Source organism: Vanessa tameamea, chromosome 18 (genome assembly GCF_037043105.1).
Source record: "Vanessa tameamea isolate UH-Manoa-2023 chromosome 18, ilVanTame1 primary haplotype, whole genome shotgun sequence".
Taxonomy (NCBI): Eukaryota; Metazoa; Arthropoda; class Insecta; order Lepidoptera; family Nymphalidae; genus Vanessa; species Vanessa tameamea.
In genome coordinates, this window is record NC_087326.1 from 3,603,610 (window position 1) to 3,617,944 (window position 14,335).

The 14,335-nt window shown below is 32.0% G+C and overlaps 1 protein-coding gene across 4 annotated transcripts in view; it reads right to left on the reverse strand.

Moving 5' to 3' along the window:
* Positions 1-14,335, reverse strand: part of Nacp60e (Na channel protein 60E) — a 189,912-nt gene that overhangs the window by 32,945 nt on the left and 142,632 nt on the right. For all 4 annotated transcript variants that reach the window (XM_026639678.2, XM_026639676.2, XM_026639680.2 and 1 more), the window contains exons 4-6: positions 12,625-12,845; positions 6,462-6,654; positions 5,777-5,996 (exon numbers count right to left, since the gene is read on the reverse strand). In XM_026639678.2, the coding sequence (XP_026495463.2) occupies positions 5,777-5,996; positions 6,462-6,654; positions 12,625-12,845 (634 nt within the window). The remainder of the gene's footprint in view (positions 1-5,776; positions 5,997-6,461; positions 6,655-12,624; positions 12,846-14,335) is intronic.

Sequence of the window (14,335 nt, forward strand, 5' to 3'; positions counted from 1 at the left end):
TAACATAATGGGTATAATGTTATGTACTCGTTCGGGTGAACGGTTAACGAACGAAAATTATATGATTGTTATATTTGTCGTTCGTTATTTCCATTCGTTATATACATTAAACTATTTATCAAAGAGAATCGAATGATTTTTGTTTTAAAAATACTGAGTATCTATTGAAATATGGACATTTTAAATAATAAATCTGAGAGCCTAGATTTAATAACATATCGATATATATCTCGATATATCGATGTCAATTCTCTAGTTGAGAGGAGAGATCAGCAGGATATTACTTGTCGGTCATTATCCTTACATCGCCAATGCGCCACCAACCTTGGGAACTAAGATGTCCCTTATATTTCCCTTGTGCCTGTAGTTACATTGGCTCACTCACCCTTCAATCCCAATACAACACAACAATACTGAGCACTGCTGTTTGGCGGTAGAATATCTGATGAGTGGGTACCTACCCAGACGAGCTTGCACAAAGCCCTACCACCAAATGACCAACCTGGAGTTTGAACCCAGAACTTCGGGATCTATGGCTTTAAATCTAGCCATTAACAACAAATCAGAAAGTAGAAAGAATAATAATAGTCATATAGTTTATGAAATAATTTTACACTTAGAAATATACAATACAAAGAAATCCCCTTTTTTGAATCGCTGAAACATATGGTAAATATCGTTTAAGCATTTTAAGACAGGTAAATGTGTGCAGACTCGTGTATGGATTATGCAGATATACAGCTAGCAGTTGTATATGCAAATGAAAATTATACAAAGTTGAAATTGTATAATGCAAATGAAAAGGATTTTCCAAACGTATTGTAAATGTAGATTCAACATATGAAAACTTTTTTTTAATGCATAGGGGGACTGCTGGTCACCACTTCTATTGTGAGTGCTTCCCATTTTCGCGACCTTAATGAAAGTAAGAAGTTAAATTCTAAGCCAATTTTTATTATTTATATTATAATATTTTAGTTTCGGTATCGAGTTTAGGAATTAGGATTTAACATTGAAAAATTTATAAGTCGCAATTTTATTATATTTTTATTACGAGTAATAAACAAAAGTAGCTCTTAAATTCAAGATGGCTGCTGATACAACAGAGTGTGTTATTTAAAAACTAAAATCTAAACAGCAGTCTAGATTGTTAGACTAGCAGATAGTTAGCAGAGAGTTGACAAGACACCCCCAAAAGAGATCAAATTCGAAACATTTATTGTGTTCTGTGGAGAAACTCTAGAAGCAGAGTCTAGAAGTACATATATACTTGTATCATTAATTGTTAGAAGGATGTAAAAATAGAGAGTAGATACACATTTGGACTAATAATATGTCCTGCACAATCGGCTAGTCCTCCTCGAATGGCCACCATTACTGAAGTTGGTCAGGACGCCATAAATTGGTAACTGGCCTGCACAAAGGCCTCATAAGTGTTGACTCCGTGCCAACTCTGTAACTCATAACTTGTATCGGCTTAATCAAACATTACGAACGTGAATTAATCGCCTTATACAACATGAAACCGGAATTCTCAATGATTACGTTCAACAAATCCAAACCCTCATATTAAACACGACGCCAATTAACCTACATTAGCGTTTATCGAACATGGGGAGTAATTTTGAAATCAACAATTTCTTAAATCGGTTAATTAAGAAAAAAAACTTCCTGAAAAAAGTCTCGAGCGTTTTGCATCAGATAAATGAGAAAATAACGAATATGATTATTCGTTAATTAATTACAATGCAATAAAAATAAATAACAATTATATTAAATGTACTTCAGTTTAAAAGAAACAATATAATAATTGTGGTTTGATGCTGCAAAGACGAGAACGCTTCACCATGAAAATGATCGACAAAATATATTTTCACAGTAATGACGACGGCTCGAGTGTCTCTGGAATACTCTTTATCTCATCTATAAAGTAAACAAAATGGGAGTTGAATTTCATTTATTTCAAACTTTACTTATATGGGTAAGTAAATTTATGGAAGTCGGGCTGAGTCGACTTTGCATAAGTTTTCGGTATAGTTTGCAAAGAGCAATTATCAGCAGCTGTGCTGGGTGTAATGGGGTGATTGCCACGTTGGTTAAGTGGCTAGCTCATAAAGCTGCACGTCCGAAGTCTTGGATTCAAGTCAATGGTCAGATTGTTCAAAAGTTGTTGGGTTTTTCTGAATATAAATTTCCAATAGTATTTTGGTAGTTAGTTAATGTTAATACAACTAACGTGTCTCGGAAAGTACGTGAACTCGTGAGGGATGAAAGTAGCACATGTGTATTTTTTTTAATGTAATAGGTAGGCGTACCGGCAAATGGGCCACCTGATGTTAAATGGTTACCGACGCCCATAGACATTGGCGCTGTTAGAAATATTAACCATCCCTTACTTCGCCAATGCGACACCAACCTTGGGTACTAAGATGATATGTCCCTAGTGCCTGTAGTTACACTGGCTCACTCAACAAAACGGAATACAACAACACCAAGTAGGCGGCAGAATATCTGATAAGTGGGTGGTACCTACCTAGACGAGTTTGCACAAAGCCCTACCACTAAGTAATGTGTATAGTAAAAATATTATTTTTATAATAATATGATAATTCCTTCACAGTTGGTTAGTTTCTGTCGCGTATAATGTAAAGCACCTTCATAATTATCTTCATGGTTAGAGTAACGGAACTCATACGAGTATATGACGACCAATTTTTTTTCAATCTTGGAAAATAAATTTCAACTATTTAAATTAGTTTAATAAAAATCTGTTTTAGGCATAGTATATTATTCCATAAACAAATATAACGATGATAAGGTATTCCCATTAAATTAAATTAGTATTGTTGATTGTCATGCAGAATTTACAAAATGTACATGAAACTATGAATAACTAATTATTATGTATATTATAATCCATATAAAGAGTAACTAACAATTGTAATATTGCCATTAGCAAATAATGGTTTTAAATATCAAACTATAAATTATTTTCAATGAAATCGGAACGTTACAGAATCACGAGTAAAACTATCTCAGTTAAATTGATTGATACACATTCTATTGAGGCGATTAGACTGGCGAGCTAGAATCGAAAGTAGGAGTAGGAGGCACGTCACTAGTCTGGCTCCCGCTCTTATCGATACCCTCTATGAATTGTTTGAAGTGCCGACAATATCGACAGTCCGAAGCGGTAGCTATAAGTTAACTATAACCTTGTAGAATTACGATTAAGAAATGTAAGTATGCTTGTAAGAACATACTTGCATAAAGTATATTTTGATTTTGGAGTATTAGATTCAGAAAAAAACAGTACAAAATGTATGTTACAAGATCATTATGATCATTGTACGAGATCATTATTTTGAATTACTTAAGGGCAATAATTATAGCGTTCACACAGAGTTCGAATTTCAACATGCAAACTATACTTAATTTGGAGGAAACTATAGACGAAGCATGGCCGCTAAGGATAGTAAACGCATAAGAGTATTTAATAAGATTAAGATTCAGAATAAAAATAAAAATATCAATGATATATTTTCGTTACCGATATTATTTCGTAACCTCTACCGAATTGACATTCGATAAAGCACGACCCCCTTAAAAGTGATAACGATAATTAGAAAAAGTTTTTTTTTTTTTAGCCTTAGCAGCCTGTAAATTTCCCACTGCTGGGCTAAAGGCCTCCTCTCCCTTTGAGGAGAAGGTTTGGAGCATATCCCACCACGCTGCTCCAATGCGGGTTGGCGGAATACACATGTGGCAGAATTTCGTTGAAATTAGACACATGCAGGTTTCCTCACGATGTTTTCCTTCACCGCCGAGCACGAGATGAATTATAAACACAAATTAAACACATGAAAATTCAGTGGTGCCTGCCTGGGTTTGAACCCGAAATCATCGGTTAAGATGCACGCGTTCTAACCACTGGGCCATCTCGGCTCTGGAAAAAGTTAAGATAAGAAAATAATGTATGCTGGAAATAAGACAGAAATGCCTTTTGAATGACTACTATTTGTTTTTTTAAATTAGGAAATGGGCAGTAAAAAAAATAAAATGACGAGCTTTTTTCTTTTATCTGTGTAAAGTGGCTAACCGCTTTCGACCCTTTAGAGTGTAAGGGTTTGTTATATAAATGTAATATGCGTTTGATGGGTAAAAACGTTAAGGGATTTCATCGCATATTATTAAACCTTTTATTAATAAACGTATTAATATATATGATAATCTGTGGGTTAGTTTTCTAAACGAAGTAATAAATTATTAAAATAAGAGTTTTACTTGTATTCAATCTGATGTTGAACGTCTGAAGCAAGAAAAGAAGCTCTGGTCTCTTTCTTAACCGGTTCAGTGGTAAATTTTTTGACCATCAATTATGTGTAGTACTTACTTATTGACTGTCAAAGCTAACTCGTCTTCTTTGACTAACGTTTAGATTGTTTTTTACTGTAGTATTATTTTACCACCAGATGGTAAGTGGTCACCTCAGCCCATTGCCATTGACGCCGTAAACTTTTTTTTAACCATTCCTTAAATCGACAATGCGCCATCGGTCTTAGGAACAAGGGTTTTATTTTACTTGTGCCGCAGTTATACTAGCCCAATCACTGTTCAAATCGGAACCCAAAAATATTAAGTATCTCGGCTTGGTGGTAGAATACTGGTTACACAAAGACATACCACCAAGTGAAGTATAATTGTAGTACGTTAATTGAAGTTATTAAGCAAAGAAAGAAAGACAGAGTATCAATCAAAGTCTAGATTTGAAACTTGTTGTAATCGCAATAAGAGTAATTTCAAGATCGAAATCCTGCTATAATTCATAATATAGCGAAACTTTGATTACGTGTACTCAGTTGCACGAATTTTAATTTATTCTTAATTATCTTTGTTTCAACCTAATCCACAATGTTGTACAAAATTATCCTACGCTTTAAGTGTAGCGTGTTTTGGCTTAATTAAATTTAATCCAAGGGTTCAGGGTTATCTTCCACGGTTCCAAGCCTTTGTTATGGTAAGGCGAGTGTCAGTGTGTATAGTTTTATCCTATTCAAAACGGATTGAATCAACAACGTCGCTGGATAATTGCCTCAGCTTGCCGCAAAATTGCTTCATAATCACAAGAACAGTGTTATTTTATTTCTGTTTGTATTGCATTTTGTTTATTGCATTATAGGATTTTGAGGATTTAAATTTCATTCGAGGTTTCCATTGCTGAGTAATTGTTATGTACTGTTGAATGATACATAACGAATTATAACTGTAGCTATACTAGCCGTCGGTATGAGTAATTTTCGGGCTGAATATATAAATATATGTAACCTTATTTTGTTAAAATATATGTTATTCTCTCTGTTATTTAATTTGTGAAAAAGGATAATTATAATTTTCTTGACAGATTTTTTTCGATATAATCCACATTTCGAATCGGTAGAAGTTTTACATTTAATATAAACTTGTAAAACGACGAAACTATTGAATTAATTTTTTTTAAATGATTTATGTCGTGTGTCAATAAAATGCTCTTTAAATCATAGATGCCCAGGCAAGGGCAAAGTGCAGCAAAGAACAATCTAGACAAACTAGAAACGAAAACGCTCAAAAGTGTTTCAATTTGCGAATATATTAAGAATTGACGAAATAATACCAGAGATGCATTTTGCGGTCAAATGCTTTTATGGTTTGTCAGTGATTGAAAAAAAAATCGTAGTAATTGTCCAATTTTGTTATTAACTTTAAATTCAAAGAATATTTTTCAACAAATGTAACTTACCATATTGTAAACATTCTCCCAATAATCCAGCGTGATGAGTTGAAAAGTGGTTAGCATAGACCAGAGGAAGTTGTCGAAGTTTGTGTAACCATGATTAGGGTTTGGTCCGACGCACAAACAAGTGTATTGTGAAGGGCAGTGTCTGGCGCCGGTCAAGTTCCCGCAGATAATAGGGATTTCTTCATCGTCCACCATCCAGTGAGATGAGTCGCTGATCCATCTAAACATTAATGTAATAAATATATTAATTAAAAATATATATAAATAGTTACTTTAGAAATACATAGAAAATACTATCTAAATATGTTTTAATATTCTATCAATTATAAAACAAGAGCTGGTTGCACCAAACTTATAAAGTTTCCTAAATACCTGAACAAGCGCTATAATTAAAAAACATCAGTAGAAAATAAAGTATCTATTACATCTTAAAAGTATACGGGCTGGCTTTAACTAGAGTCAGAAGTTAACTAATTTTATTGCTGAACTTAGTGATAAATGTTTCTTAAGATATAAAATATAATTTAAGAAAAGCAATTTTTCTTTTTCAACTTTTCTTTAAAACTAGACTATACGTGCTATCCATATAAATCTTGAACAGCATAAAACTCGGTCCTATACAGGGAATACACTTCACACTGTGCAAATTTAAAGAGAAAAATGTACTTAAAGAGCGGTAACTTACTCCGACCAAAGTTCATCGGTGAAATTGTCCCCAGACGGTACGACCAAGTTCTGAACGCACTTGTTTCGCAATTCTCCCATGTACACTTGCAATGCGAATAACGCAAACACCATAAGACAGAAGATCGTTAGCGTCATTACTTCCGCAAGTTGCTTGAACGAGTGGAGTAGTGCGTTGATGATAGTCTTCAGACCTGCGAACATTTAGAAAAGTGTTTATTTGTACCTTAAGACTCCATTTATAGTTTGTATGGTTTTCAACACAGTTCTATAAAGTAGTAGTGTTGCATGTTTATGAATATGTTTTCATCTAAACGTATGCATGTATATTACAATTATTCATGCTTTATATTGCACCACCTGCCCAATTCTTTCATTGCAATTTTCTAGCCCAGAAGCTGTCTATCGTTGTTGAGTGATATAGCAGCCTTGTGAAAAAAACGAGTATATTATTTATATTACTTGCTGGCAAAGCTTTGGGTTGATACCACCCACTAATCTAATATTGTAACGCCAAACAGAAACTCTCAGTATTGTTGTGTTTTGAATGGTGAGAGAGCCAGTATTATTACAGGCACAAGGCATCTTATTTTTATTTATCGTATTGGCGATCTAAGGAATGGTTAATATTTATTACAGCGCTAATGTCTATGGGTGGGGGTAATCACTTAGGGTGGACCATTCGCCCGTTTGCCTGTCCTGTATTTATTTTATATGTATGTACCATAACATAGTATGTTTCTTAATTTCGTACGTATTGGTTTCATTTTTGATAACTGTTTTATAATTATAACTCCGACTCGAAAAATATTTATAAAGAATAAAATGTTTTTGATTTTAATGATATATGTATTAGAGTAATCCTACACATTAATATTATTTGTGATATTCATAAAGAAAAACACATTATGTACTCGTACCAGTTAATTTGTTTGTTAAATGAAATTTTTGCGTTAGAATTTATAAAAGGTATGTTCCAGCAGTCAAACTTTAGCTTTTTTTTTTTTGCTTGAATAACGCGTTACGCGTTTCCCCCACGTGGAAGTGGGGGGGTATGTGGGACTCGTCGGTGCCCAATGTTGGCGGCACACCGGAATAGCCACTAAAAAACCCGCGGTACCCTCTCCGTCTCATCGGTGAGCGCCACGGGATCGCTTTCGCATGCTACCGTGACGAGTCAAACTTTAGCCTAATCATAAAGGACACTATAACTATTTAAATAAATTATTCATATTAATATGATACAAACATAACTATATAATAGAATGAATATTTAATGAAATAAATTATCTTATAATAAAAGATAACTATAACATTATAAAATAAAAAAAACCAATCAATAAAAATCTATACAATTATGTTAATAGAATTAAAATATCCTTTTGATTTTAATAATAAATATATATTTTAATCAAATTCAGGTTCGGGCTATTTCAAACGGTGTGGTCGTTGACAAATCTGTCATTGACTTTCAAATGAGGAAATGTTGTTGAAAGCTCAACTGTTCACAGCGTCAATAGTGAAATGGACAAATGAATGAACCTAGGTTTAAATGAAATAAATAATACTGTGGCGTGCTGTTTACTAATTTCATTTAACACCTCACTGACAGTGACGAGATTGGTAAGATTAAACAATTTAAACCAGACCACAGTAATTTATTTTGCATTCTCGAATGTTCTAACTATATTTCATTTCTTTTTTAGTTTCACTTGTAGTATTAAACTATGGATTTGTTTATTCGTTTCATGTATAATATTTTATATTTAGAGTACAAGTTTGTCGTAAGTGTAAAATATAATGGAGTCATTCCATCTCAAACTATAGGTGTCGTAAGAGTTAGCTAAATGTATTTGCAAGGGTAATCAATTCTATCTGACTTAGCCTCAATTCATATAGTGATGTAATCCATCACGCTGCTCAAATGCGGGTTACTGAAAATGAAGATGGCATTTTATACTTTTTTTACTGTTTATTCAATTTCGCACGTTTTTTTTTTACAGCAGGAAATAATTTTAAACACAAATGAAAATTCAGTGAAACAAATAATCTTCAGTTTCATTTTACGCCTTGTAACGCGGCTCTTATTATTATTATATTAAATATATTATCTTGTATATTAAATTTAATATGAGTTTCATTTCTACAAAATCTTCTATTACAAAAATTGCTACACGTACTTTTCTTTGTTGTAACATACGATGAAAACTTTGCATAGACGGAAAATAGGAAGATATTCAACAAAGGAAATAATATAAGAAAAGGATCCACTCACGTCAAAAGTCGAAAACTAAGTCTTATACCGTCTACTGGAAATAGTTGCGGTGCTATTTTTCAGTCATTTTAGAGCTAGCTTTAAAATAGACTGGCTGAAAAGGTATTTGAGGTATAAAAGCCAAAGAAAAAGAGGTATGTTTCAACTCTGTTTTTCAATGTTGTGACCTGAAGCTAGTCTCTTTATGTTTTTAAAAACTTCACGGCTTATTCTGCACTTTATATTACGTGGCTTAACATTTGCGATGCATGCGTTTATTTTTAAATAAGCTTAAATACATACATACAAAAATTTAAGATAAAAATCTGAACATAAAACTTATATACAAGCATCATTTAAGTAAGTACCTAATTTTATTCTAATAAATACGTAAAAGTTGAAAATAAAAATGTCCACAAACTACCAAAGCCAACACAATTATAATTTTGGTAAAAATATTCTCTAAGATAAATCTTTCTTGTTACAAAATAAAAGCAGATAAATATTTTTTAAGATAAATATTTAAATTTGAATTTCAAATTGACTATTTAATTTATCAATCTTCGCAGACATCATCTTAATTGGTCCACGTCTTGTCAGACTATAGACTCTGGAGCATTAGCTCCAATCGATAAATCCCACAAATCTTATAAGCCGAAGTAATAATAACAGATCATTGCTGTCTCCTTGTTAAATGGATATTAATATTTCATTCTAAATGTCATCTTACTCACATTTACTGAAATCATATTTTTCTTAATGACGAACAATAAGACACTTTTCTTTTGCTTTAAACCATTTTATTATTTTAGTGATAAAAAAGCAATCACCATTATTAATCACTTTAATTATTAATAATGTTATAATCAGACACAATTTGTTTGTTTGTATGTAGAGGATAATCTCCGTGACTAATCATCCGATTCTAAAATATTTTTCATTGTTAGAAAGCTACATTACTACGGGTATACGAGGATACGGGGTACGGGTGTACTTTGTGAATTGTACTATTGTGAAACAGAGGCGAGTCGCTAGTGATTACTAAAGTTTAATATTAAGTTAATGCTTTATAAAAATATCCTACTGTCAAACTTAAAAGAAGTTTGTAGTTAATTTCATCACGCCGTTCCATTGACATGTGGTGGAAGATGTTCTGACAGATTTGATATCTCTTACGATGCTTTTTTAGAACACGAGATAATTTGCAAATAGAAATTAAAGACGTGAAAACTCATTAGTTCTCAGATTTAAGCTAATGATCAGTTAAGATGGTGTTTTGGCTATTTATATCATCCACAGGAGTATTTTTAAATGATTTCATATAAAATAAAAAAAATGGCTGACTACGCTTTGGTTTACAACATTGAACGCTATTGATATAGAGCCTCAATTTAGCATTTATGAAAGTTCAAATAGTTTGTCCGATTCTATTACCCCGTGTTCCTCGAAAATTAGTTACAATCCTTTGTCACATTTAATTTATACTCAGAATATTAATTAGGCAACGTTTAAAAGCGGTTCGAAAAAAATTACAGCTAAGGTTAATGGACCGGTAATGGCTGCCTTAATTAAGTTTTGACGTAAAATAAGGATATTTTCAAACGGAATACGCAAAATTGATTTATTATTTCACTCAATAATTTGTTTAAGTATTTAATAAATATTGAAAGGTATTTTACAAGAATTTATATCAACAGTTCATAATAAACGTATCCTTTAGATAAGTGAAGGATATGTTTCGCTTTTTAATAAATAAAGCTAAAATTATTGCATATTTTTTTGTTGGTGGCAACAATACACTATTACTGTAGCAACTAAAACTGTTCTCAGTTTTAGTGTATGAATAAATTGATGTTTGTTTTAAAAAAAATATTTTGTTTTATTATTAGATATTTAAGTAAATATTTTCTAGATCACTATATAGTTTTTCTGCTATTTAAATGATGACCTAATTGGGATAGATGTGTTCCTAAACCGGATTTTAATTTAATAGTGTTGTCCTTAGACCCTTAGATAGTGTCACACAACAAATTAACTAAAACAAACGAGCCAACTTTATTATCTTAGTGTGCGTGACAGCTACGCTTGACTCTCGCCAAACGTCATAGTATTTTTTTCGACATGTTCTCCTTTAAATAATCACATATAAATAATCCAAGATGTTGTTCTATTTTTTCCAAATGGGGAATTTATGTACAAAAATGCTGCACCAAGAAAATACGAGGACGGGCCCTCGTGTGGGACGCTACATGCGTTGACACGTTGGCCCCGTCTCATATCCGAGAAACAATGTTAAGAGCCGGTGCCGCTGCGGAAAAAGCTGAGGCAAAAAGAGATCTAAATATTCGTGTCTTATGTCAAATTACTTTTTGTTCCATTTTCTGTCGAAATACTTGGCCCTTTGAGAATGGTGCAAAAAGCTTCATCAAAAGTATAACACCTCGCCTTATTGCCTCCACTGGTGACAGGAGGGCTGGTTCGTTTTTAGCCCAGAGGATCGGAATTGCAAAACAAGGGGGAAATGCTGCTGGCATTCTTGCCACCATTGCACGCGGTCCAGATTTATACAGTAACTATTTTTAATTCATATATGTATATATTTAACCACATAATGTTATCATTTCGTATGTTAATACCTATTTTTAGGTATTTTCTTTTTTTTATAATATAATAATATTATATTACCAAATATTGTACTTATATAACTAATGAATACTGTTGTGTCCTGTAAATATATATATATATATATGCTCCGATCAAACTACATTTATTACAACAGTTTTCAATTTCAACTTTGTCATACAATTGATTATTATTGTTATTTAAAGCATTGAAAAAGGTAAAGGTAGGCTACCTTTACCTAACCAAATATATGATTAGAATTTATTTATATATATTGCAATTTATATATTTTATGATAAAGTTTGGCGGACGGGCAAATCACTCCCCTGATGGTGAGTGGTTACCACCGCCCGTAGAGATTATATATGTCTCTCGTGCCTGTAGTTACACTGGGTCACTCAGCCTTCAAATAAGAACACACCGATACAAAGTACAAAACCTGGAAGGATTTTGTACTACCAAGTAAGCATAATCGTTCCAAGCATAAATATAAGTATAAAGTCACGTGCAAATCCAGACAGGATGTAATATTGCTGCATCCACACTAGCTTGTCACGAACGGAAATCAATTGGTACGGGAAATAAATATTTCCTGCAGAAAACATACTTTTTGCTATAAATTCCTATTTATATCGGATTAATTTCATCGTATTTACTGTTTCATGTTTCAAAAGTGCTTGTAAAAGCCTACTTGAATAAAGTATATTTTGATGTTTTTTATTTTATTTATATGGAACATTACTGTTTAAAGCAACAGTGTTCAACAGTACATCATTTAAATATATTTTGATGTATCTGTATTGATAATCAAAAAAGTAAAAATGATGTATGGTATGCTTGGTTAGACGTATAACTGTGAATATTTACATATATAAATTGCATTTTATTAAAGTTTATATGGCGCGAATACTCACGTAGGATATCTATTAAACTATCTCTGACTGTATTCATATACACAATGTTGTTTAACAATTTATATGTGTATGTATTTGTTTGACATACCTATCTAAATCTATATCATGTTTAGTTTTGAGAATTGTAATATTTTTTCATATAAAAAAACATTTCCATCGTAATCGTAAATCTAAATGTAGAAAAAAAAAAGTGCTTTTTGAGTTCCGTACACTCTCGCTTCACGGTATTGTATTCTTGTATAAATAATGAGAACTATAACAGCTGTACGCCACGTTTGGCGGGGCATTAGTTGTGAAAGAAATGGCTATCATTACCGATGTTTATGAGCAAGGGTGAAAAGTATACATTCCAATGAAAAAATTGTTCCACTAACCTGGCATAATAGAAACGGTCTTCAACGCTCGTAGTACCCGAAATGTTCTCAGACCAGCGAGGTTACCGACCTCCATACCAATCGTCGCGTATCCAGACGTTATCACAACAAAATCCAACCAGTTCCAAGGGTTCCGAAGATACGTGTACTTGTTTAGAATGAAGCCTTTCGCGATACACTTGATTATCATCTCCGCTGTGTAGATCGCCAGGAATATATATCTGGGGAAAGAAAGAAGAGTAAAGACATTAGGCATAAGAAATATTGTATCTTTCTATGAATGTAAAAATAAATGTTCGGGTACAAATATTCATGTTTAAGATTGTTTTTTTTTTTAAATAACGATTTATACGAATACTGATTTGAACGGGAATTTACATAAAAAATAAACAATATTGTCTATTCCCATTTAAAATCTTCATTTGTATGCAAAAATAATAATCAATCCATCGTTATAGAAAAAGGTTTCTAAATGAACTTTTCGAAATTCAAATTGAAATTGAAGCTTGAAGTAAAAATGTTGAGTTCCAACAATAAGGCTTGAGAAAAAATCTAGTCCGCTACGTAACTAATATTCTCATTGAAGATTTTACCATAAAGATGAGTAATAGTTTCGCTTGTACCAGGTCCAATTATCTTGATGGAATACTGGTTTTAATAGTGATTATAATAAATTAATGTTTTCATCACTTTAATAAAGTTACACAGAAAAAGAAGCTGTCGCGAGCAGCCACAGCTGTTCACTAATTAAATTTTGCCTCAGTAATTTCATTCATGCAAGATTTTATTACAAATACATGAGTGTCGTGAGATTTTGGATGAGCCAACACACTTATATTTGTTTCAAAGGAGAGCTACTCTAAGAAGTCTTTACAATTTTTACTAATTGTGTTTTTGATCACATTTGTAAAAGTCTAAATAATAATTTTAATCAATGAAAAACATTATGATATAATTTAGTCACAACGAACATAACGAGTATAACTTTTTGCTAATAACGCAGTTTTGATGATTTAGATTTTTTTGGTGGATTCAGTATTATACAGCTCCAAGTTGTCCAATTTCAATTCATTGGTTTTGAACTTTGTAAAGTTTTTGTGTGACGTGAATTAAGGTAAAAATTTATTACATATACTTTTCCAAATTAAATATATATTTTTAATCCTTTTATAGTCCATGCTAAGCGGCATAACATAAATTACTCTTTTTTAATTATCAAATTGTACAATTTCTTAATCGACAGTAAAGCAAACAAATGTACTGATTCTTGTTCTAATTGTCATAATAACAAAAGAGTTTGAGTTGTATTGACTTTCATAGATTTAGTAGAAATTGTGTAAGCATTAAATAAGTATGACTATTTATAATATATTTATAATTTATAGAAGAATAATTGTTACTTGAAAGCCACACATACATAAGTAAGTATACATAATTAAGTAGGTGTACATAAGTGACATAAAAATAACACAAATGGATTAAAAATAATTCTACTAGGTTTTAGTGTATAGTTTGATTATTAAAATGATTAAAATTTACATTTATGTTAAATTCAAAACATTCCTAATATAACAGAATTCATTCAATTAAATTATACGTCGCCATTTTATCAAATTTCTACACTGAGGAGCAGTATTCATGGACGATATTAAATATAATTAATGAAAATTCAACTTGCATGCTCCTGAATATACGATGAGCGTGTCTATAT